Raw genomic sequence first — 26,287 nt, 5'->3', positions numbered from 1 at the left:
GTTGAATGTGTGTTCACTGTGAAAATGCTCTTGCATAATTTAGACTGTCATCATATGAATGGGCTCTGCCAAAATATTTTTCTTGTAGCCTGGAGTTCTTGTAAGAAGCTTAAGAGAATGTTGCAATTTAATAATATGACACCTTTATACGAAGTCTAAAAGCAGATTTGGGCTTGGTTGCTTTTGCTGAGCCACACATAAAATTTATTTGCTTAAGCAGTTTTTCTTGGTGGTGGAAAAAGGGATTATGGGCATTTGAGTTTAGTTAAATTTGCAAAATATCATATAGCATCATTTTTGCTTCACAGAGTTTGACTATTTAAACTTCAAGGCATTGTTTGTATACTGTAGCAAGTTTTTTCTTATTGATAGTCAACACACAAATTACTTATTAAATATTATAGTAGCTATGCTTTTATTTGAGACATTTCAAAGTTAAAAGCTTTTTCTTCTGGAACAATTTTTTGGCTAACCCAATAATTATTTGTTTGTGTATCTCATGTGTCCGTCTAGGTTACATAAATTTTGTTCTTCAAGAAAAACTATCAGTATCATTGCTGAACTAAAAGTGTCACATTGTGTTTCGACTGCGTCATTTTTGAGAGGCAGGTTGCAGACATCCAGTACAAAAAGTTTTATTTTGTCACTAGCCCTATGATGGAATATGCTGCGTTACTTTCAAATATCTTTTTTATTCTTCTCTATCACCATTACAGCTGCAAGGCACCTTGTGTGGAATGCTCATCTCTGACAAGCTGCAAGTCCTGCGTATCAGGCTACAAAAGTGACAACACGACATGCAAATTGGCTTTCACTGGGTGCAGTGATGGTAAGCACTTATTGGGCCATTCCATGCATTGCAGTGACAAGAGCTAATGAGGTCTTCACTCTGTCGTCACAATAGCCTACTGTGCTGCAACTTACTAAAAGCACAACTATAAAATATCTGCACTCATACCGCTGCGTCTTTCTTTTTTTTTTCTAAGGCACTCTCGTACTATAATTGAGTTTAAATTAGAATAATTATACCGGGTGTTCAAAGTTAAGCTTTATGGTTTTTTTTTTTTAAATAGGGTGCTGGAAGGCACGTGAAGACCACTTGTGCTAATAAGTTATGTGGCCAGGGGGACACAAAGTGAGATGATAATTATCGCTGTCAGCAGCCCAATTAACTAAAATTTAATAATTAACTTTTTACTGGCTGCAGTAAGTTGGCATGTTTGTATTGAAAAAATGTGGGCAGTGGTGTATGTACACAGTTTCACTTGGAAGATTTCTTCTAGCATGCCTGTGCTCCGAGATATCCGGCTCCAAAGTTTAATTGTCTTTCGCATGATTACGCATGCAAGAGGGTGAGGGTCAGCGCGAAGCTCCTCCCTAAAGTGACGCGTCTGTTGCGTGCGGCGTTTAGTCTGTGAAGAGGGTGGAAGCGTAGGCAGAGATGATAACAGTTACCCTTGCCCTCTCGGCCGGCGAAATCAAAAATCGAAGAACCCTTGCAACCAGTGTCGTAACACGCAACCGCAGAGCCTCTAACGATAGTGGCAGATGCCATGCCGAGATAATGGTGCGAGTGGAGAATTCGGATACCAGTGCGTGTGCGTAATAATGACTAGAGAAGCTTGCGTGGTCCTTGCCTGGGCTACGCGAATAGCGTGACTGCTGATGTCCGAGTACTGTAACTTTTATTGAAATCAAGAGCAACAACTGCGCCATTAATAACTGAAACAGTTTTATCCTTGCTAACGCATATTTCCTGCTGCTGCATAAGCTTTTTTTGGTCATGCACAAATCTCATCAAAAGACTTCACCCATCAAGACATCAATGCCCCAAAAGGTGTTCAAAATGCCTGCCTTCCGCAGCAACGCAAAGCGTAAACCGCTCTCGCGTCGACTCGATGACTCGGCGCAGTACTTCTGCAGGAATGCTCGCACAGGCAGATGTTATCCTGTCCTTCATGTCATTAACATCGCTGGGCTCTGTTACATAAACTCGATCTTTAACGTAGCCCCAAAGGAAAAAGTCGAGCGGAGAAAGGTCAGGGGATCTTGGTGGCCAAAACATCGCTCCTGCGCGCCCAATCCACTGTTGTGGAAAACGTCTGTCCAACCAGTTCTTCGCCCTGGTAGAGAAATGTGGTGGTGCTCCATCGTGCTGAAACCATACTTGGCGCAGGTCATTCAGGGAAAGACTGCAGACAAGGTCATCAACGACAACACCTAATATTTCTTCTGTGTACATCTTTCCGTTCAAGTTGTCCTCAAAAAAGTGAGGTCCGATGATCCTGTCCCCGAGTATGCCGCACCACACATTCACACTCCAGCGAACTTGATGCTTGTGCTGCCTCAACCAGTGTGGGTTTTCTTGTGCCCAATAATGGGCGTTTGTGAAGATTAACACTTCCATTTCGGCAAAACCGAGCTTCATCAGTCCAAATTATTCTGTGCAAAAAGTCATTTTCTTGATCAGTTTTGATGAGGCCCCAATTGCAGAAGTCAACTCGCCTTTCAAAGTCCGCCTCATTTAGGTCCTGATGAAGGTAAACGTGATATGGATGGAACTTGTGCTTTCTTAAAACATTTGTGACTGTTCCGATGCTGCGACCGCACTGATCGGCAATCTGTCGGATGCTGAGCTCTGGCATCGAGGTTACGCACGCGACAACGTCGATTTCAAAGTCTTCATCGACGATTGCCTTCCTGGTCCGTCTCGGAAGGTGGACAGAGCCTGTTGTGCAGAAGCGTCGAAACAGGTTTGTGAAAGTGGGCCTTGTTGGAAGGGGACGGTGTGGGTGGCGAGACGCGTAAAGCTCCATTGCTAACGAAGCGTTGCCATTCATTTCAGCCATTGCAAGCACCACGTCTACTTTTACTTTGGTAGAATACCTCACGCCAGAAGCAGCCATATTAGCTCGAAAGGACTCCACGTGGATTTCCTTGGTAGACCTTCAATGCAGAGACGCTGTGCTCTAACCGGAGGCACCCTAGTGCAGGACGGTCCTGCTAACGCGTTCACAAGAAGATGTCTCAGTGTGATCTAAAGTCACGAAAAAACGTCGCGAAAAATGGTCTCCTGTTATCGCGTTCATCAGGATCATGCGTAAGGCTCATGGCGCACCGCGCTGTCACATTTTGATTTCGCCGGCCGAAGAGGGCAAGGGTAATTGCTATCACCTATGCCTACGCTTCCACCCTCTTCACACACTAAACACCACACGCAACAGATGCGTCACTTTAGGGAGGAGCTTTGCGCGGACCCTCACCCTCTTGCATGCGTAATCGTGCGAAAGACAATTAAACTTTGGAGCCGGATATCTCGGAACACAGGCGTGCTAGAAAAAATCTTCCAACTGAAACTGTGTACAAACACCACTGCCTACATTTTTTCAATATAAACATGCCAACTTACCGCAGCCAGTAAAAAGTTAATTATTAAATTTTAGTTAATTGGGCTGCTGACAGCGATAATTATCATCTCACTTTGTGTCCCCCTGGCCACATAACTTATTAGCACAAGTGGTCTTCGCGTGCCTTCCAGCGCCTAATTAAAAAAAAACCATAAAGCTTAACTTTGAACACCCGGTATATGGTAGAATCTTATGTGAACAGTTTAATCTTGCCATAGTGCAAAGTGCTTTATAATTTTGTATTTGCTCATGTGAGTAAGTTGCATAAATAAGGTTACAACATGAACTGTCTTGCCTACCCAATATTCAACTCAATTTCACATCAGTTTGAGGGGTCTGAAGATATGAGCGCCGCTCTCGGAACACACGGAGACAGTTCATGCCGTCGGGCAACAAACACGTGAACATTTATTAACCTCCTTTTGCATACGACGAGCTCGCCTGGGCCGAATCTGATACACAACTAGTAACACGCTAAGTAACCTTATACAATGCCAATGCAATACCCGAAAAACATGACACACACCCAAGACAACAATATTAATGAGAACAAACAGACCATAATGCCAAGGCATTATCGTCTGTTAGTTCTCATTAATATTGTGTCTAACAAAAAAAACGAGCCCTTGAAAAGCCGTCTTCCTTCCTTCACCCAAGACAACATAAGACATACAATGCACTGCGAATGTGGTGTTGCCGATGTTCAACTCACCACAAGGGGACTGCGGGAAACGAGCCGCGGCATCATCCCCCACGGACCCACCGTGGGAGACGTCCATCCACGCATGCTGCCCTAAAGAGACTCGCTGCTGTTTTCTGTACGCCCGCCTAACCTTCCAGGCGGCGCTGCCGGCGCCACTGTGCTAAGCCTACATCGCACGAGCGCAGCGCCACCCCTCTCTCAGCGGCTGTTAATGCTAACCACGGCTAATCCGCGAGATGCGCGTGCGCCATGATGCGCAAGCGACTTTACAGGGGGTGATAGCACGCCCACAAGTTACATCGCAAGGTATGAGTGGTAGCACCAGCAATGGGATTTATATGCACGTACGTTTGCATCCTGTTTTGCTTGATGTTGCATGTATTACCAAACATTGTGGAAAAACGATTTATTGTTTCTTCAACACAAAATATTGGTGTGTGTGTGTGTGTGTGTGTGTGTGTGTATGTGCCGGCCGCATTGTTTAGCACATTGCTTTTTCTTGCAGGCTACTACAGCCTCCACGGGAAGTGCTACAAGTGCCACGAAAATTGCAAAACTTGCTATGGTTCAAGCGAAAATGAGTGCTTAAGCTGCCAGCCTGGCAAGTAAGTGCGACGATCGAGCATGTGACATTGTCCTTGCTAGTTTCGGCATTTATAACGCTCTCTAATAAAGTAGCATTGGGCGAATTGATCCGTGAAAATTTTGCTAATGAGCTCAAACAATTCTTAATGGTTGTGCGACTTTATTCCACACGAAATCTAATAAGAGAAAACTAGCTACGGCGGCTTTTGTAGGTGGGATGTTCTCTTCTCTGAAATGGTCTCAAACTGAATCCCCAAATTTGACGTCTGAGCTCTAATCAGGTAGCGCTTGGAAATACACGTGAACTTAGATTAGGTGCAGATCACAGAAAGAAAGAAAATAATGTGGAACACCACTCTACAGGTCTTCTTGTAGCCCAGGTGCTTTCGGGAGCATTAGGTCAAAGGACACCTTTCACTTAGTTGATTCATGATATCACTCGCGGGATTGAATCCCAGCCGCGGCCGCCACATTTCGATGGAGGCGAAATGCTAGGGGCCCACGTATTTAGGTTTAGGTGCACGTTAAAGAACCCCAGGTGGTTGAGATTTCCAGAGCCCTCCACTACGGCGTCCCTCATAATCATACCATGGTTTTGGAATGTAAAACCCCAACAATCACAGAACACCTGTTGTTACTGCTCAGTTCTCTGATACACTAGACTCTCGAAAATTTAAACTCGAGTGGACCTTAGAATTTTGTTAGAATTATCAGAAGTTCTCATAAATATGACTCGGGGCACCATACCAACTAGCATTGTTATGTTTATTGCTTCTCACGGCCACAGCAACATCATAAACAGCTCTGCATGATTGCCAGTGAAGTTTTTAGATGTAATTGATTATACTCGTACTTGTTATTATACAACGTGTGCACGCGTCTTTAATTAAGGGACAAAAATGTGTTGTGTCCTGCGACGACTGGTAGCCCCTTCCCAAAATTAGGACTCTTTCTCGCATGACACTAATGTATTGCGGTGAAAGTGACTTTAAGCGTTCGGCACGCAATTCGCAATGCTCATAGACTGTCGCGCCGCCAAGCGGAATTCAGGAGCGTCCTCTCGAGGAGGGTTAGTAGACGACAAAATGGCAGCACTACGCAGTCGCTCCCTTGTTCGGCTGTGCTAACCTCAGTGTTAACGCGTTGGCAAGGAAGGAACACTACGACTTTGCATTTTCCCTGCATCAGTGAACAAACCGTGACACGAGAAATCTGATTCATTCTTGCGAGGCGCGAAATTTTCGTGAAAATACGTGGCAACTCGCGCTTTCAATGCTAGCCCACAGCGTATGCATACTACCAGCATCGCGAGGCTTTCTGTAGCCACGTAGGTTAGTTAAATGTTATCATCTGACATATTCAGTTGAAGCTCACCCTGTTTTACTTGCATATAGCATTGGTCAGTGTTTCTTGCAGTGCATGAATCCCATAACACTGTACACGGGAGGTCGCGCGGGCTCGCGATGTACTCTTTTAAAACTGAGCGATCTCAAGTTGTCAATACATTAAAATAGGGCCTCTATCCTCCGTCAGCAAAGCGCGTGCGAGAGACGTTTCAATCATTCGAGGACGCGTCTGCTCCACGCCTTCCGTGGAGCGAACGCTTTCCACGCCGTCCTTCGCCAGTGTGTTGGTTTCATAGCCAGCGCTGCGCCGCTTGTTTTTGTACGTTTGTTGATAGGTGGCAGCACACTGCAAGCGATTTGCTTGTTGGCTGATCTGAGGCAAAATGTTCTCTGCGCCCAGACGTTTCTCTAATTGTAAACCTGGTGACGCGGAGTGGTCGAAGTCGTTCGGCGGAGTAAATTCTTCAGATTGCATTCAGCAGTGATGTTGAAAGAAACCATCTTGACGACGAGGATTTTTCACTGGACGTAGGACTGTGAAAGCACCGAGAGTGACAGCGACGATGAACGATCAGCTGCTAATACTCACGAAGAGCAAGTTGCACTTCATGTCCCCTCGTGCGTTAATGTTCTTTCACGCTCGTATATTGTATTTAATGTATAATATCCTTGAGCGAGATCAGAATAAAAGCATAGTTCCTCTTGTGCATTGCATGTATCACAATTATTGTGGATATTATGGAGCGCCGCATGCCGCCAACACGCTCGAGCTCGACCAGCGAAGCGAAATGGTTAGAGCGATGGAACGTGCAGTCACGGCCACTATCCACGCCTCTCGGCTAACTTCTTCGACATTGCGAAAACGATACGTGTGCATCTTTTCGATATTCATGTTTCGATCGTGCTGATTGAGCCTGCAACATGCGAGTGAAGTGAATTGCACACGGCTAGAGTCTCAGCATGGCTGTGACACAAGCGCTTCTGAATGGGATGTTAAATGCTCGTGTTCCGTTGAAGACGTAACTCCGCGTTCCCGACTGCGCAAGTAATGACGACGGCGTATTATGTTTACAAACCATCACCACGTTAAACGTGCGGTCCCGTGCAGCAGCGAAGGCGCTACTCGCTGGCGGCCTACTACTGCGGCAAATCCGTCAGGCAGGCTCGGTACGTACTACCTCGGAGTGTTGTTCAGCTCATACGTCAATTTTAGTTCATGCAGTTTTATGTAGCACGCACGGGGTTTCGCGAAGCATCGTTATGCACGGTAACGGAGCTCAAATATAACTTTTCACACCGCAGCGAATAATTAGGTGGTGAGTACTTGGCACTTTCCATGGTTTGGGGAAGTATTTTAGTCTCATATCCAATTCAGTGCAGCTCATGACTTCATCCGGTGAAAGTGGCACGGGCCGTATGTCCGCACGTACTTTCTGTTCCTATGCTAACAAACGGGTTGACCCTCCTCCTGGCGCCATCTTGAAAAGCATGGCGCACCACCTATAGTTCGTGGGCATTGCAAATAGACTAAGACCAGACCGTCTCGTTTTTTGTTTTGTTTTTTTCCCCTTCCTCATTCAGTATGCGATTGCTTATGCCTGCTGTTGGGCTAGTCTGTCCGTTTTCTAGGTAGTCAATCAGCTTTATTTGCGACTGTTAGTGACATGAAAATGCAAATGTTCGGCTAGAAGCTACAAAGGCAGCAGATATTTCTAGGTATAGACAAGCAAAAAGTTTGAATTAACCGAATTTTTCTGGGGCAGTTTGAATTAAGTGGCCTTAAAATACATGAGAAACATAGCGGTCCAACCACACATTTATGATTTGTTTGAATTAACCGAAAGTTTGAATTATCGAGAGTCTACTGTACCCCGATGCCTTAGCTATCTTCTGTTCTGTTCTGTTTCGTCTGTGTGTGTGTGTCAATAAATGTCTGATGAATGAATGAAATGCCAGTTTGCATCAATCTCTCTGTTACCTATTCCCTTTGTTTCTGTCAGGTTCTGGTATCATGGACGGTGCACGAGCGAGTGCCTGTTGGGATTCTATGTAGATGCCGACAAGACGTGTGTGCCTTGCCACGGCACGTGCAGCCATTGCAAGGGACAGGGTCGCGCTGATTGCACGGGCTGCCTTTTTGAGCTCATTCTGCACGAAGGACAATGCATCCATGAGTGTCCACCAGGGTGAGAGCCAATTTCACCCTCGCTGTTACCAATGCTTGCCAATTGAATGATGAACAACAGACATTTGTTCATTGTGTTGATTTATTTAGTCATTTCTACTAGCATCTTCTATTAAAGATCATTTATGTTCATCAGAAAATTATGTTTAAAGTAGAGCTGTGCGAATAGCAAAATTTTGGGTGCGAAGCGAATTCGAATAATAAAGATTGAGTGCGAATCGAATCGAATAATTTCGAATAATTTTCGAATATTTCTCAAACATTTTTCGAATAATTCGAAGTGAAATTACAGAAAAAGTTGCAGAGAATCCCTAAGTATGTTCTTGTGAGATAGCAACATGAATGTGTTTCTTTTCGCTAGGTTGATGAAGCGCTGGTGGGGTCATATTTCATAGTTGCCTTTCTTATCAAGAATGAGGCAATGTAGAGGCCGAATTGTATTTATGTACATGATTTGGTGCAACCAAAGTGTTGCCGACAACACTTTACACATGATAGGCAGAGATGCCATTTCCTCAGCCTCTCCTCCTCTTTCAACTTCTGTGGAAGCCCAACTGATGTGGCGGACAAGGGTGTGCTTCCTTCAAGTCCGAAGTTACAAATCTGCCTCATAGACGTCGATATATAAGAACATCTGAAATTTTGGATGCTAAAAAGCTTCGGCGTCCAATTTTTCGGACTTCCTGCCCAAATTTCAGATCCAAAACAGCATTAATTGAGCCCCCAACTCTGCCACATCTTTCATCTCTATTGGAACCAGCGTTTTCTTGAGTTAATACATTTGCGACCGTAGCGGAGCTTGAAAGGCAGCTTTGCCGCAATACGGGGGTGTGATGAGGTGAAGCATATTGAAAATCTAGAAACCACTTCAAATCAGACGTTGACTGTCTCTTGCCCAAGTGCGACCGTAACGGAGCTTGAAAGGCGGCTTTGCCGCAATACGGGGGGTGTGATGAAGTGAAGCATATTGAAAATCTAGGGACCTTTCTAACCGGACTTTGTCTCTTGGCTAAGTTCAACCGTAACGGAGCTTGAAAGGCAGCTTTGCTGCAATACGAGAGTGTAAAGAGGTGAAGCATATTGAAAATCTGAAGGGGTCACTTTCAACCGGACGTTGACTGCATTTGTCTTTAGGAAGTTCGAATAGTTCGAATAGTAAAATTTCAGTGCGAATCGAATCGAATAGCAAACACTATTCGAAAAATATTCGAAATTTCGAATATTCGCACACTCCTAGTTTAAAGTTAACTGTGACGAAATTTTGTGTTGCGTAAAGAGCCTAGTTTCACATAGGCCTCAGTGCAAAATTTTATTTGTGAGTGAATGCATCAAACAAAGGTCTCACAAAACTGAGCATCTTTTCCGAACAAAAGAGTCACTTTCTAATGCTGCTATTGCCGCCTACCAGAAAAGGGTGATGACTCAGATTGTGTGTCTTGTCAACTTGACCTTCGGGAATAGGCCCTGTGCATGGTCGCCCATGACATGCTGAAAAATCTTGGATGCGACATGCCGAGACACACATCATCAAAAAAGCAATAGGAGGATGTTCAGTTGCGTTCCAGAACTGATTCAAGAAATTGCTCTTAACAAGAGCTACCAGAGGTGCGACCGCTGACAGAAGGGCATTTAGCAGTTGTACTACAGTTGACTTTTCATTATTAGTAAATGAAGTACACACGTTTCTATTGCACCTCATGTTTTTTTTTATCCCCATTTTGTGTCGCCAGTTTCTTTCAAGATTCGGCGACCAAGACCTGTGTACCTTGCAACGCTGGGTGCAGCGCATGCTTCAATGCGTCAGCAGCGTCGTGTCTGACTTGCAACTCCGGATATGCCCTTCATCGCACCACGTGCCGGAAACTGCCATGTCCCAGTGGCACCTATCTGCGCCAAACAGCCGCTGCTGGACCCGAGTGCATCAAGTGCCACTCCTCCTGCTCCCACTGCACAGGTGCGGTCACCATGGCCATGGATGTAATTGAAGCTTAGCACAATCGGCGTATGGTGCAATAAAGTGATAGTGTAATCAGTTATTTCTCAAGATCATTCATAACCTTTACACTGGTGCCTTACAGATTAAGCTGACTGAAACTTTGGTGAGCACAGCGAAAAAAATGAAAAAAATTTGTGCACAATGAAAGAATACTTTAGACTGGCATGAACAATGGCCAGCATGAAGGGGGACTGTATCGCTCGAGCAGCAAATGCAAACATTGATCAAAAGGGCGTGGTCGCGAGCGCTGGCGCACACTCTATCTCGACAGACATCTGTAGACAGCTCGTATACCCTTGTATGTGCTGCGCTCTCAGCGCTTACTTCGCATTGAGACGATAGACAGCATGAAAACCACTTTGCTCCCTGGAGCAGCCGTATTCCCTTACTCCAGGGTTTTGTAGAGTTATGTAACATTGCATCTGAAAGAGTGAGCTGCTAGCCTTACTTCGCATAACATTCCAATTTGTTGCTGTTGCATTCATTGCTTCGCCCTTGTGGCAAAACCGTGATTTTTTTTTTTGCTGGTATTAAAATTTTTCTCGCTGCGTAACCTAAACGCAGCACATACTTGTATTGAGGTGATAAAAGCACATCGCTTATTATGGAGCGCCCATAATACTTCTGCCATTTTCTTGTGCTGTACTCTTTTCTTTTTTCTATCGCTGTCACATAAGACTGTTTGACTACTTCATGCAGGACCAGGCCCCAGTTCGTGTTCAGCTTGCACCAGTAAGGCTCTCCTTTCTGGGAGCACCTGTGTACCATGTCTCTTCGATGAGTACTTATCCCCTGCAAAGGTAACAGTTCATTCTTCGCTGCTGCACATGGAAAGCAAAATTTACATCAGCATATATGTTATGCACTCCCTCCTCTCTGGCTCAGGGTGGTGTTGCAGACACCAAGTTAGTGCACAATGCCTTGGAAGTCACGTAGAAGCCATTACTGATGAGCACTCATTGATAAAATGTATGCAGCGATAACTGTTATGGGCTCTTTAGTTTGAACATAGTTGCTGGCCATTGTTAATTGATGCCAGTAAGAATGTGTCATCCAGGCCAGTATCCTCTGGCTTAAAATGGTGTTGGGGTTAGTGGCAAGCATACATTTGCAAACATTTATGACTCAGAAGTGTATTGGAATTTGACTGAGGCCTGCAGTCTTATTTACGTTACAATTGACTCGTGCATTGAGACGGTAAAATTTAGAAGATAGTAGTTGTTGCACTGTGTTATTGTCATCACAAATGGATATTGCTGGCAACACAGTTGTGGACTACCGTCTCATAATGCATTTATTAGCTAACATAATGGTAGCGTAGCATTTGCAGGCTTTGTTGATGATGAAGGTGCAAGCTTGCTCGCGATACCATGTGCCATAGCTAGTAGACACTAGCTCTGGCACAGTTCGCACAAAAGCTTTACTTTCCGTGCAACCTGTGCAGCACGTCCCATCATTATGAGTGAGTTTCTTGTGAGACTTTGTTCAGAATACTCAGACGCTGACAAGATGTTGTCCACTCGGGCCATTTTATGCACCTGAATTTTTACCATTAATGTAGAAACCTGAACTAAACAAACATGCGACTTAGGTTATTTTTTTCAAGTGTGGTTTTGTTATAGGGTCAGTTATAGCTACTCCACACTTATGCTCTGCATCTGTACTTGCAAAAGACAGCGGGAGCTTTGCTGCTTCAAAAGCAACTAGAGAAAGGACGAAATGAAACTAAATAAAATTGTGTGGCTGTATTGACCATGCACAGAAATGCGTAAAGTGCAAGCCGCCATGCGATTCCTGTCGTGGTCCTGGTGAGGATCAGTGTTTGACCTGCCTTGGGGACTTGAGCCTGGACCCTGTGACTTGGCGCTGTCTGCCGTGCTGCCAAGGTGCCAAGGCGGCTCACGAGGCACCGAAAAACTGCTGCATGTGCAACAGTGTTACCAGTGAGTGGCTCCTATCTAATGGCCCTTCAGACTCGGGGCTCCGCGCATTAATCACTTCAAGTGCATAAACTTCCCTAAACGAAGTATATTAGTCCTGAATGTTTAATGCTTAACACATAGCACAGTAATTAGAACTTAGTGAACAAGAAATAAAGCCAGTGGTATGGCCTTAACAAACCTCTTGACTGAGTTGAAAATGGTCCTTTCACTAATAATCGCAACTTCTGGGTGGTATCGCCTCTGGAGCTGTTATCGCCTGGACGTAGTGTTTGAGCGTCAGTCCACAATGTGCTGAAGCTGTAGACTATATTTTATGGATGGGTTTCGGTGCCGCCATATTGGGCTGTTAAGTTTGCTCTTTTGTATCTTTAACAACTAAATGAACAGTGCTACGATAGACACATGCACACGAAAATGGTTTGGTTGGTGCATTCGACATTCCATGACCTTGTTCATTCATGTCGCGATATACAAAAATAAGAAAGCATTCGTTTAGCAGCCCAATGCAGCAGCACCCATGTGTCTTACATAAAATTATCTATACAGAACACTACATCAAGGGCAGATATATGTCACATAGTTACACTTTATGCATCAGAAAAATGATATAGGAGCTTGGGACAACAACCTTCTACCCACAGCAAGTGTAGCCATAGTCTTGCCCTGTCCTTGAAAGAGTTTCTTTTGTGCCACGATGTCTTGCAGGAAAATGTTTGGTGGGAGCCGAACAGCTTCGAAGCACCTCTTGGCTGATACGAGACAGTATCACAAACACCTACAACCTGTCAGTGCAGCGCGTCACCATGACAGTGGTTGTCATTTGCGTGGGAGCTGTGGTGATGTTCTTTGTGTTATTTGGCCTGCTCGAGTGGTCCTCTTCAAGTGGCTCCACGGGCACTTGCTTCCGCAAGGCTGCCCTGGCACAACTGCGCCGAGCAGGCAATGGCTACACACGCCTCTCTGGATCCCTGAAGAATGCTGACAGGCAAGTTTTCCTGCAACAGATAGTGCCACTCCCTTCCCTTTGTTCCTCCTTCCCTGTTTTTACAACAAAGCGGTATATGGCTAGAACATGTTCACTGTCTCTGGGCAAGAACATATGCGCCACATAAATTGGGCAAACCCCACTACTTGCCACTGGTCCACTAAAAATGAAGAAGTAGTTTATTGCCCGATGTAGCACATGGCAAGAACCTCATACTGTGTCATGATGTCAGGGTACAGTGGGAACCCAAACTAGCCTTTAAGAACTTGTAATTAATTTTTCAGGGTGCACTCATGCTTACCAGAACTTACTCTATGGTTTTGAAGGCTTGGCCTTCCATTAGATGAAAAAAAGTTTACAACTGAAAATTTTGCTGTCAGTACCCTTTTATCCCTCCCTTGCGTTTTGTGCACTCTCCCACACACTTTTCCTTGATCCCACTGCGTGCTTCACACATGGTGCAATGGGATCTTATTGCTCTTGGACATTATGCGACTGCACCAATGCTTATGGCACATTCTTGCTTGGAATGTCTCTGTAGTTGTTATTGCAATAAAATAAGTAGGGATGGGCGAATAGTGAATTTGAGGTTCGAAGCGAATCCGAAGCGAATAGTGACTTGGTCGAATAATTTCAAATCGAATAGTTCGAATAGTATTTACCGCATATTATTAAGAAAAATGAGCATTATTTTCATGACCCTTGCACAATATTTTTTTAGGATTGGAACTAAGTATGAGTGAATGTCACTTTTTTGGTTTGAAATGAAGTGGAAGCAGCCTTGAGTAGTATCAAAATTTGAATAGCAGTAGGGGTGCAAGTTATAAGTGGTGCAATACGTTAAAATTTAAAAATTACTATATTTAGCGTATATAAGCCCATGTAACACGCTTTTAAACTTGGGGGAGGGGGGGGGGAGTGGGTTTTTAAAAATCATGAAGATTCCCTTTACCAAATTTAATGAAACTGTACAGTCTTGTTTAGTTTTCTTTGCTGATTCCAAATATGTCCATTAGTTCTGAAGTTAATTAAAATTAATTAGCATTGTTCCCGCGAACAATGAAGCAAGAACTACTCATCGAAATCTTGCTTTAGGCACATAGCCGGATACTAGGAAACATAAGCTTCACAGGGGTAGGAATACTTTTTTGATCTGCAAACTATTAAGAATTATACAGCATATCAAAGTTTATACTGAAGCAAAACTACAATTCGGCCTAGTTGGAACAAATTCATCCTTCACTTAATCGCGCAAAACACACAGGGATTAGAAGAGACTTACGAGGACAGGCGCAATCTAACAACTCTAACAAGTTGTTAGATCGCGCCTGTCCTTGTAAGTCTCTTCTAGTCCCTGTGCGTTTTGCGCGAGTAAGTGAAGGATGAATATCAAAGTTTTCTGTTCAAGATGTGGCTAGTTAGTTGTTTAATGCACGGACAATTAAAAAAAAAACATTAAAACTGAAATACAGAAATCTGCTGCTACCCCTGTGGGCAATACTCGTGTAGCTCAGTAGTGCAGCAAGAATTACAATTCTAGGTGCTTTGATTACTGAAAGACCACTCCCGAAAGGTTGCAAAGAGTCAAAAACTCAGGTTTTGAGAAACTGCAGAAAAGCAAATAATGCCGATTTTCAACCTCATGCAACACAAAATGTTAAAATTTTTTAGGAGCTTGCTCGCCAAGCTTCTTATGCTCGCGCCTTGTCCTCACCTCTGTGACCGTTGGCGCGGCGGCACACACCACGCTCGGCGCAGCTGCGCTCTCTCCGGTGATTTCAAGAATGCTCACTAGATGGCGCCGCCGCTCAAGGCGGCACACACCACGCTCGGCGCAAGCGCTAGTTAGGTGACTGCTCGCTGGCCGCACCGCTTGTTTCGCTGGCTTCCTTTCTCTTCGCCGGGAGCTCACTAAGTGAACACTCTTCGTTGCCGCTCCGCAGCATGAACGGCAGCAGCGCGACGGGCTCGCAACGCAGCAGCAGCTCGGGAAGATGTCGCCTTGCCAATAACCAGCCAACACATGATGTCACGTTACGCTCTCCGATGCGTATCGTACGACTGCAAACGTCCCACCACCATCAGGGGCACTTGTATCGATGTTGCCTTCTCGAACTTTCCATTGCGTCCCATCATCGATGACCCCTTGGCAACATACTTTACTGATCATAAAGCAATCATCTTTAAAGGGAAACCAGTCCCCAAGCTCATCGAGGGACGCCCTTCTTGTACTTTGTAAAAGAACATCTCTTGCGTATATGTAATGCATATAGTTCAACCATCATAAAGCAATCATCTTTAAAGGGAAACCAGTCCCCGAACTCATCGAGGGACGCCCTTCTTAAACTTGGTAAAACAACATCTCGTGTATATATAATGTTTATAGTTCATCCAAATGTATATATACTTCATCAAAATGTATATAGTGCATCCAACCGTAAATTAAAAAACATTGTGGATGTAAGGTATGTATAACAACGTTGTCACGTCTATATATGATGGTAGAGGAATGTGCATGGAGCATTCGCGGGTTACCCGATCATCTCCGAGCAAGCTCCTCCAACATCATTCACTTCGTGGATATGGCGGTGAATTTTTTTCTTTTTGTTAGATAGTTAGTAGCCACGAGGGATATAACCTACACGAGTACTGCTGCAGCATACATCATTCAACAGCCTCATAGCATCAAGAGCTCCATTTTTGTGCTTTTCATTTAGAATATAGCCTGTTTTTGTGGTATAAATTGATGTTGTGGGAAAAATATCAATCGAAGGTGTAAGAAACTTGGTCAGTACTTGCAGCAATGCCTGTATGTTACAAAAATGCTGTTTTGTAAATACTGATTTTTTCATGATTTTATATCTTGAAAGACCAGTGTCCCCCCCTTAAAAAAATATGTACATTTAACCTTGAAGTGTGGCTTCGCGGCAGTGCAGATTTTCCCTGGTTGGGATGTTTCACGGCACGGCAACTAGACGCTGCAGTGAAACCACCTTTACAGGGAGTTATGTGCAGTAAAATGTACACATATATTCGTTCGTTTCGAATACTTCGAAATTTCGAATAATCTAAATTCGTATCGAAGCGAATTCGAATACTGTAATATTCGTTCGAATATTCGAAACGCCCGAATATTTGCCCATCCCTAAAAATAAGCTTTGCCTCGCAGCACATTATCCACATTTTTGTGACAGCACGCAGCTGAAAAACTCGCTTACACTTCTAAAGGCATGTGCGCTTAATGGAACTTACCTTGGCAGTATGAATGAGAGTGTAGGATCAAAGTATGTGTTTACACTCTGCGATATATTGTTTGTTATGATGCTGGCAGAGGCCAGTGCAGAACAAGAAACATTTTGGAGACAAGGAAAATGTGTGCACATGCACACATGCGTGCACACTTGCAGTACACTTATTTTCTAGTTGCTGTTTTATCTCTTGCTGTTCAAAAATTTGTTTCTAATTGGGTAATTCATGGAGGCTTTGTTCAAGATTAAACCAAATGCAAGGCGTAGTTCTTAGTTTTGCTATGTTTAGTAAGCACATCTTTAAGAATGTGTGCAGCACTGTACGAACTTCCCGAGTTTCTTGGGAAAAAAAGAAAGTAAGGCATAATTCTAGCTGGCACAATACTGACCAGTATCTGTGTTGAGCTTTTCCTCTGCCTAAGAGTGTGGCTCTGGGCTTGAAAGGGAATCTAACCTGCAGACAAGAAACTTTGGTTGAAATGAAGCATTGGAGGGCTTGCAGAATTTTTGCAGAATTTCGGAAATCATTCGTTCGAAAGCGTCTACTTGTAATCAGCCTTGTTGTTAGCAGTTGGTTTCTTTATTTTTTATTTTTTTTAAGATCTTTAAGAGAGTAACCACTGCTTCTGTCTAATCTTGCAAATCTCCTTGTCCTCCTAAACCAGGGCTCGCTTTGAAGTGGAAGCTGAGAAGGTGGCATTGACCCGCAGTGATGGTATGGAGGACGATGACGAAGATGATGAAGAGATTTTCCACAAGACAACGTAGCCCAAGGGCAGTCACCGAGACCGAGACGGTAGGACCAACCCACTGAATGGTAGGTCTCAAAATTCTTCCACACTGCTGACAAAGCTTTTTCTTAAACAATCTCTTGCATAATTACTAGAGCTGTGCAAATAGCAAAATTTGGGGTGCGAAGCGAATTGAAATATTGAAGTGTGAGTGCGAATCGAATCGAATATTTTTCGAATATTTCTTGAATATTTCTAGAATGTTTTTCGAATACTTCGAAGCGAAATTGCAGAAAAAAAGTTAGAGAGGATTCCTAAGCATATTCTTATGAGATAGCAGCATGAAAGAGTTTCTTTTCGCTAGGTTGATGAAGCACTGGCGGGGTGGTGTTTCATAGTTGTCTTATCAAGAATGAGGCAGTGTAGAGGCCGAATTCTATTTATGTACATGATTTGGTGCAACCAAAGTGTTGCCGACAACACTTTGCATCTGATAGGCAAAGATGCCATTTCCTCAGCCTCTCCTCCTTTTTCAACTTCTATGGAAGCCCAACTGATGTGGCGGACAAGGGTGTGCTCCCTTCAAGTTCGGAGTTCCAAATCTGCCTCGTAGACATCGATATATAAGAACATCTGAAAATTTTGGATGCTAAAAAGCTTCGGCTTTCGATTTTTCGGACTTCCTGCCCAAATTTCAGGTTCAAAACAGTAATAACTGAGCCCCCACCTCTGCCACATCTTTCATCTCCATGTTGGAACCAGCGTTTTCTTGAGTTAGTACATTTGCAACCGTAGCAGATCCTGAAAGGCAGCTTTGCCGCAATACAGTAGTGTAATGAGGTGAAGCATATTGAAAATCTGGGGACCACTTCCAATCGGACGTTGACTGTCTTGGCAAAGTTCGACCGTTACGGAGCTTGAAAGGCAGCTTTGCCGCAGCACCGGGGTGTGATGAGGTGAAGCATATTGGAAATCTAGGGACCACTTCCATTCGGACGTTGTCTCTTGGCAAAGTTCGCCCGTAACGGAGCTTGAAAGGCAGCGTTGCCGCAATACTGGGGTGTGATGAGGTGAAGCATATTGAAAATCTAGGGACCACTTCCAATCGGACGTTGACTGTGTCTTGGCAAAGTTCGACCGTAACGGAGCTTGAAAGGCAGCTTTGCCGCAACACCGGGGTGTGATGAGGTGAAGCATATTGGAAATCTAGGGACCACTTCCATTCGGACGTTGTCTCTTGGCAAAGTTCGACCGTAACGGAGCTTGAAAGGCAGCTTTGCCGCAATACCCGGGTGTGAAGAGGTGCAGCATATTGAAAATCTAGGGACCACTTCCAATCGGACGTTGACTGTCTCTTGGCAAAGTTCGACCGTAACTGAGCTTGAAAGGCAGCTTTGCCGCAATACGAGAGTGTAATGAGGTGAAGCATCTTGAAAATCTGAAGGGGTCACTTTTAATCGGCCATTGACTGTATTTGTTTTTAGAGGTTCGAATAGTAAAATTCCAGTGCGAATCGAATCGAATAGCAAACACTATTCGAAAAATATTCGAAATTTCGAATATTCGCACACCCCTAATAATTACTGAATAGCCTCACTTATCAGATACTATGGGTCCAACTTACCCCTCTACAAATGAATTCGACCGAGATCGAATGGATCAGAGCCTTTTATCTTGAGCTAGAGAAACCCTAGTGCTGGCAATACTGTCTAAAGTACAATGCGGGCTTGCATTTATACAACATTTATGTGCATTTCTTACTGTATTGCCAGCATCGTGGTTTCCCATGCATCAATTAAAGCTTTCTATCCTATTTGGCCTTTGGTGAATTATCTTGTGGAGAGGGAGCTTAGACCAACAGCATCTGATAAGGAAGGTTATTTTATAGTTATGTCCAAAGAGCACCTTCTCACAAAAAAGAATGTCAGGTCTTCCACTGGGAGCTTTGTGTTGTTGAGGAAAACAGTACTGAAGAGTGCATGATGTCCTATCACTTGCTAGCTTTTGTAGCCGAGACGTACACCGAGCTCAAAGTGCTTCCTCTCTGTAGGTTGCGAAATTCACCATGCTCAGGCTGTATTCACGATCAACCCCTTCGTGGAAACTTTCGCTATTTTATGTGATACGGCTTTTAGTGCAATCTGTCACCGGCACGAGAGCCATTTTGAATGGTGCTTTGGTTAGCCAGCTGAGCTGAATAGTCTAGCTGCGCTTTATATTTTGTGTTTTTGAATGTAGTTTTTGGCTGGGATTGATAGTGAATATGGCGACCATAAGCATCCCCCCCTCTCCCCCCCCATGCCGCCCGCGGATGTAAACCCCTGCAAAAGGTTCTACTGACACCCTTGATGGTGACCAAGTGTGTAAAGTTTGTAAATGTTGGATTACCACTATTGTAGACTGTTGGAGGAGGTTGCCTTTCCATGGTTAGTTGCCAATGTCGTGCTCTCTACTGGTCCAATACATTCCTTCATAGTGCAGTATTAGTGTCTATCTTGTTTCTTCAACAGGTTTCTGGAGAGAGTGGCTCATCAGTTCGAGAGTGCCCGAAGTGAAGCCACCACTTGTTGGTGCGGGAGTGTGTGACACCAGGCCGAGGGATGGCAAAGAAGCAAAGCAAAATGTGCAGAAGGTGTGCCACATGCGCTTCGTGAAGGCACCATCAGTGAGCAGAAAACATCACAAATGTTGAGAGAAGAGTTGGAACTCTACCTGGCAGGTGAAAGGCTTAACTAAGACAGCTGGAACATGAAGCGCCTTGAAGCCTGTGCTGGTGGCTGTGTGTATGATGGCACGGCTGTTGTTCATTTTGGGCTTCCCAAGGTAATTTTTAAGAGCAAGCTTTAACAGCTTTTTTTTTTTTTGCATATACTCCAAGCATCTATTTTTGTTGGCATTACTTTAACGGGACCCACCTCCCCCCCTTTTTTTTTTTGCCTAGGTGCTCTTTAGACTGCGTTGTGACATGATCATGTTGAAGTTGTTTAGGACTGGCTAGTTTTTTTTTTTATGGTAATCCTTTTATGTTTCGAATGCTCAAAGAAACCTGAACTGTGGCATGTTTAAGCTTAGGATGTGCTGACTCAGTGGCCTGACCATTCCACATTTCAGTTCTTTCGCACTTGCCCCATCTCTAATTTACAAGACTTCTTGAGCTGAGTATCGTAGAATGAATTCGGATATGGACAAATAGAAGCGGTGACAAGAACATGTTGGCACAAGAGGAAGTTTCAACACTTTTAATTTTAATTGAGGGTGTGCTGGTGTGTGTGTGGCTCCTGCTTAATTAACCAGTTTCGGCTAGGTTTGCTTAAACATGTGTTGTTATGCCTGAGGCCTCAGTTGCTGTTCTTATAAGTGCTGCAAAACTTGGACCTTTCCCCTTTTATGAGACTTTCCCACATCAGATTTTGTGAGCTGCTTTCAGCAGGAGATTGCAGACATTTAAATCATTTTGGTATATTGATAAGTGCAATATATGTCGGCATTGTGCGCCAGGCTGTTACAGTATATCCAACCTTCTTGCGTCATGCGTTTGAGGTGCATGACAGTAGAGGTCGTTGCATTGTGTTTGCAACAAGTGACTTACTAAGTGCCAAAAGAAAAAGGGAAAATGAATTTTAAGGACAGTCATGAGGAAGCACTGATTAATTGCCTTAATATCTTTCCAGCACAGTAGTAATGAGGGTAGCAGTGCAGGCCACTGCCTTGCCTATTTTTTTTGCTGTGCGGCTAGTTGCTTTTGGCTACTGTTGACCGCATCATTGTCTTCACGCACACCATACTCGCACAAGTTTCTGTCGAATGCAGGGTGCACCTTCTATATCGGCACATGTGCAAGTATACTCTCTTTTACATGCGATAAATTGTGATGGCTCATGTTAAGCCACAGAGTTATCAGCCAGAGGTTGCTGCTAGGCTTGAAAGATGGCCACCTCACGTTTTGTTGGCACACTACTTCACTACTAATAGTACTACTGCAAAGCTTGGACACTGCTTGGACACTGTTTAGTTCCTGCACTTTCCACTTAGCTTTTTTTTTCTGTGTCTGCATGTGTATTTGAGACTTTGCAACACCTAAGCATGTCACAACCAAGTGTCTGAACTTTTTCGTGTGTTGACCTTATATTTTTCCATTTGTGAAATTTGGTTGAAAGGCTGTGCAGTTGCTAAGCACTTATTAACAGTGCACACACCTTTAATGTTCTTGTTCTTGTGCTTCATTGATTTGTTTTTGTGTGTGCTTAGTGTGATGGTCGGAGCAACTCTAAATGAAGAAGCCACTGCATCAGCTGCATTTTCGTGCACACCTCCTATAGCCGCTGGAGGTGCTATTTTTGTAAGACGTTAAGTGATGTAAGGCCAGGGTTAGAACTGTATGATGTTGCATTCCAGGTTTGCAGACTCTTGATTTAATGTGCAAAAGGTTTTTTTATCGTAAAGTGTATGCATGTGTGAGTGAAAGTGTGTTTCCTAATGCAGAGGTGCACGTAAGCTTGCTGTTTGAGTGCACAAATTTTTATCTATCCGAATGAACAGGGACGGACTCGTGGGCAGGTTTCAGTGCAGCAGGGTGTTACTGCATTGAAGTGTGCTCCATGGCGCTGCTTGTAGCTAGATTTTTTACAGTGGTTTGACTGTTGTTCATTTTGAATTGTGCAATTTATCGACTGTGCATTGCAAGTTGCTATCTGAAAACAAACAGGAGCCTCAGGCAGCAGGAGTAGAAGAAAGGCCTACAAGTGTCAGCCAACCAGCGTTTGCTTCCGCCACTCATTTTTCACTGCATTAAAAAAATGTGCAGAATAAAGCATATTTACTGTGCCCCTAATGACATCACAAAACGTTTCCAGGAGGTCATCAAGCTTGGTCCGGCAGAATGAATTGGCGCTGTCTTTCTGTGATGACTCGGTGCATGAGCAAAATCTTAAGAAATCTCGGATCAAAGGCGTACTGCAGAGTATGACCTGCGGAATATAACTTTTCTTTTGTCCTTCTCTCCAGTGGATTTAGTTGACTGGCCACACGACAAATTCAACAGCTTGTAATTTGCTTACTTTCTGGTGCAACTACTGCTACCACTGGGTTGACTCGTTGTGATTGCATATGTCGTGATACATATTCACTGTTGCCTGCGCATACTTTCACAATGCTTCACAAACGTTTTCTAGGTCACAAAACTTGCTGGCTCAGCCGTACTCGTATGTTTGGTTCACTATGCTTCTGCTCCCTCAGGTAATTTAGTGCCTGCATCTTTTGTGGGAGTTTTTAGCGTTGACTCTTTTTCTTTTCCTTGGTTGCTGTGAACTTGAACAAAATAAGGAAAAATGAAAGGGAAGAGGCAAAAAACTGGCTGTATTCAATGTTTGCTTTGCTGTACACTGTTGTGAACTATGCAAAGATGGTGTACGAAATGCCGAATTGGCAATGTGTTCCAGCGTGTCGGTCTTTTCAAACAATTCTGGTATCTAGTCAGACGTGTATTTGTTGATTCATTGCAAATTAATGCCATAAATAAGTGCAACTGTGTGCTTTCAAAACACTGTGTGATGTGAGAGATTATACAATGAAGTGTACATCTGAAGAGATTGAAATATACAGCCAATTATTGGATCTATTGCGTTGAGTTTTTCTTCGTGCAAGTGAGTGAACCTGTTACCATGTGTGCACAAAGTATAGCATTAACTGCTTGATGCTGACTTCTGCTGCCGTTTGTGTGCTGCAGTGCTGGTAAACAAAATGCTGACTGTTAAGTTCTTGCAGCTACTATTTTAACCTACATGATAGCAGCACAAGAGAAGAGTCCAGCGAGTCTAAACACTTGACACACGAGTAAGTCAGCACAAAAGAGGCACATTGTTAGCTTTATGCTATCTTTAATTACAAACCACGTGAGAAACTTGTAGATGAGAATTTTTCCTATTATGTACACATAGGCTCACATTTATGTTGACCTGTACACATTAGTTATGTGCAGACTGCACATACAATCGTGATACAGCAACAGCCAACAACAGAGAAACGTCACTGACAAGGTTTCCAGGTCACACCAACTTGATGCAACAGTTTTAGAGATGTGCATGAACAGGCAAAAATAACAGAGCAAGAGGGGAAAAAATAAAGCACAAACATTTCATGAATGAGTTTGCCGAAGGCTAGTTTTGCAGAGAGCCTGCACGCACGAGTTATAGAATATAATAATACATAAATGGCTTTTCCCAACACGTGCCAAACAGCATAGACAAGAAACGACATGTGAAACACCCATCTGTAAATGCGTTTGCACACAGAAAACAGGCAACAGGGCATACACCTAAACATCCACAAAAATGCCAGTTGGGAGCACTACACTCCATCTTATTGTAACTGTGACCAGTGAATGAGCCAATGAGGAAGTGGCTGCTAGCCATGAGACTACTCTGAAAGCCTCTGAGTTTATTATTCGTACTACCCGAGAAACATCCCATATCCATATGCTTTGTGTTCCGGTGAATCGTAGTTCCAGATACGGCAAGAGCGAAGATCTGTGCGCAAGTTGTGTTTGACAATGTAGATGGTGTCATTTGCAAGATGTTCTGAGTTGGAGCAGGCTAACTGTTAGACAGTCATGGCAAATTCTGGCCAGTGTCACTTAGTTTATTCGCATCCATCACAGATTAAATGCAACTGAAAAAAAAAAACTAAAGTACAAAAATGATAAACTTGTAGCCCTATATTAGAGCTCCAGTGCATATGTGTATATATAAGAATAAAGTACAGTTGGGTGACTCTGCATGCTTGGCCACCCAACGTTTGTAATTGGAAGTAATGCAGCTGATGCCAAATGAGATTTCGTTCACGAGAGCTGTACCAAAAACATGCATTATATTTCAATCAAGAGTAACAAAGAGCGACAGATGCTCTGCGCCTGCACCCTGGAATTCAAGCTTGCATGGACTACATTTCAGCACAGATAGCCTTGTCTAATCTGCATTAGGAGTGAATTTCCAACAGACTCCTTGTTTGTTACTAACGGTCACAGTCAGATGGAGTATAGATTGAACAGCCCGAGGCGCCACAGAAGGAAACATCCACGACGACAAAAATTGCTGTGAGTATACCTTGCACAAATAACTCTCGCAAGACCATCAAGGTTCTAGTGACTTCCAAGCATATTTACTGTAATTCACCATGTGTGATTGTCGTTGTTGAACACTTCATACAACTTGCTCCAAAGGAAGACGGTGACACTGTGGCACAGACCTTCTTAAACTCTCAGCAACAGCAGAAGGTAGACACATAACTTTGTAAACACAGCCTTTTAAAATAAGGAAAGTCTATGACACTAGCAAAGAAAAAAAAAAGAATGACACCAAGTACTTGCAACACTTAGAATATATGATAAGTAGGCTGTGGATTTCCATCCACCACAATGTGATAAAGCATGGAGCAAGGGTGGCCCTTTTTCATAGGTCTCGTTGTAAAAATCTCATTTGAGAGCACGTGGGTATCCTTCCGAGCAGATGGCCTGTATCTTGAACATTGCGGTTTACAAATAGCTGCATTCGGCACCAGTCTTTCTCTTGTAAACATTACCGTTGTCGATTGCCAACTCGTCAAGTTGCTTGTAGATTTTTGCACACAACATGCCAGCGCAATTAAGCAACCCACTGCAGATGTACACCACGCACCTATGTCTGCACACCTGCACCTATGTCTTCAAGTACTCTCATGAGTATTCAGCAACAAGATATCTAATCCAGAGGAAGCGAGCACTCACATCTTCAACAGATGCCAGCTGGTAATTAGACAGAGCTCAGGCAAATGTCTCATCAAATAGCGTTCACCTAGAAACTGTGCTATCAACATTTCTCTGTTCATGCACCATATGGAAACCATTGCCCAGTGCACTCTTGCTTGTAACATGCAAATTCTGAACACATGTATACGTAGATGGTGGGCTGCATGCAAAATGCAGTGAACACAGCTGCTGCGAGTGCATCTACTGCCTGCTTAGCCTAGCCTGAATACATCCAGACCAAAAGATCTGTAGTGCACAGCACAAGACTTCAACAGGCATCTGCAGAAATAATTGCACAACCTCGGTAATTCTGGTGAAACATATAAAACACTAGAAGAACCATCATACCTATAGGCAGTCAGTCATCTTGAATCCTAGAGTCTAGCCATGACAAGAAAAACTTTCTTATTTATCAAGAAAGTCGGTAGAGCAATGTTTAATTTACAGCTCGACAGAATACTTGCAATGCTAAAAGTCAAGCTGTACCAGAAACATTTCATAAGAACACTTAGAATCAGGAATCAACATTATTTTTAGCTTTAGCCAAAGTATAACAGGGAAAAAAAAGTCACTTAGCCTTTTATGTGATAGGTTCTTGAGTGTTACTAGCGGTCTGAATATTTAAAATGCCAAAACCACACACACTCTTTCGTTCTCTGCTAGACTGCATAAACAGCTTGAAGGAAGGGCAATAAAAAAAGTATTTAAGCCAACTTTAAATGCAACATTACCATGAATGGCAGCATTCATTCCATAGCTTCGTATAATGTCTGGTATTTCACCAATGACATTTGTTGTATACACTAAAGTTTCACCAGAAGGCTACTGTTTAAGAATCTTGATTCGTGAACTGCACTAGTTCTAGACCACGAAGCATAAAAATTCATCAGGCACCTGAACAATAGACGAGTTGCAATGATCTTGGAGACTAGGGTGCCTGAAAGTATTGGTGAGTTAATGCAAGCGAAGAAATTGTCACACCAGCTCTCCTGTAACACTGCACTTTTAAGTAATGAAAATGTTTCCCTAAATTTGTAATTATGGGCAAGTTGCAGCAATAAGAGGACAAATTCGCAAAATTTTGTCGTGTCGCATCGTAAATGAAAAAGCTTAGTTTGAAAAGCATATTGTGACAAAATGGTAAAAAAAAAGCTGCTCGCAAAAATTTTCCAGGAAAAACAAGCATCAACATAAGGCCTCTGCGAATCTTTCAGCCACGTTAAAAGAGCTATCACTTAATTTTTAACCATATGAGCGTCTGTATTTCATCCACTACAACCTGATGCTCACGCAACGCTGCAGCGCTGCTGTTTGCAATCTTTTTTTTCCACAGGTATGACTGCCTTCATTTTCATTATGCCCACAATGAATAATAACA

General features: G+C 43.5%; 1 protein-coding gene across 2 annotated transcripts in view; it reads left to right on the top strand.

Moving 5' to 3' along the window:
- Positions 1 to 22,742, top strand: part of LOC119387718 (proprotein convertase subtilisin/kexin type 5) — a 41,726-nt gene extending 18,984 nt beyond the window's left edge. Inside the window, exons 10-18 of one of the 2 annotated variants that reach the window (XM_037655196.2) lie at positions 717 to 829; positions 4,616 to 4,715; positions 8,042 to 8,227; positions 9,957 to 10,180; positions 10,922 to 11,022; positions 11,985 to 12,165; positions 12,871 to 13,150; positions 17,064 to 17,194; positions 19,640 to 22,742. In XM_037655196.2, the coding sequence (XP_037511124.1) occupies positions 717 to 829; positions 4,616 to 4,715; positions 8,042 to 8,227; positions 9,957 to 10,180; positions 10,922 to 11,022; positions 11,985 to 12,165; positions 12,871 to 13,150; positions 17,064 to 17,166 (1,288 nt within the window). In that variant the 3' untranslated portion in view covers positions 17,167 to 17,194; positions 19,640 to 22,742. Of the gene's footprint in view, positions 1 to 716; positions 830 to 4,615; positions 4,716 to 8,041; positions 8,228 to 9,956; positions 10,181 to 10,921; positions 11,023 to 11,984; positions 12,166 to 12,870; positions 13,151 to 17,063; positions 17,216 to 19,639 lie in introns of both variants that reach the window. The other variant, XM_049413623.1, reaches the window with a different exon arrangement.
- The last annotated feature ends 3,545 nt before the right edge of the window (positions 22,743 to 26,287 follow it).

Source organism: Rhipicephalus sanguineus, chromosome 3 (assembly GCF_013339695.2).
Source record: "Rhipicephalus sanguineus isolate Rsan-2018 chromosome 3, BIME_Rsan_1.4, whole genome shotgun sequence".
In the NCBI taxonomy this organism is placed as follows: Eukaryota; Metazoa; Arthropoda; class Arachnida; order Ixodida; family Ixodidae; genus Rhipicephalus; species Rhipicephalus sanguineus.
Note: the sequence above shows the minus strand (reverse complement) of the source record. Positions and strands in the feature narration are given on the sequence as shown.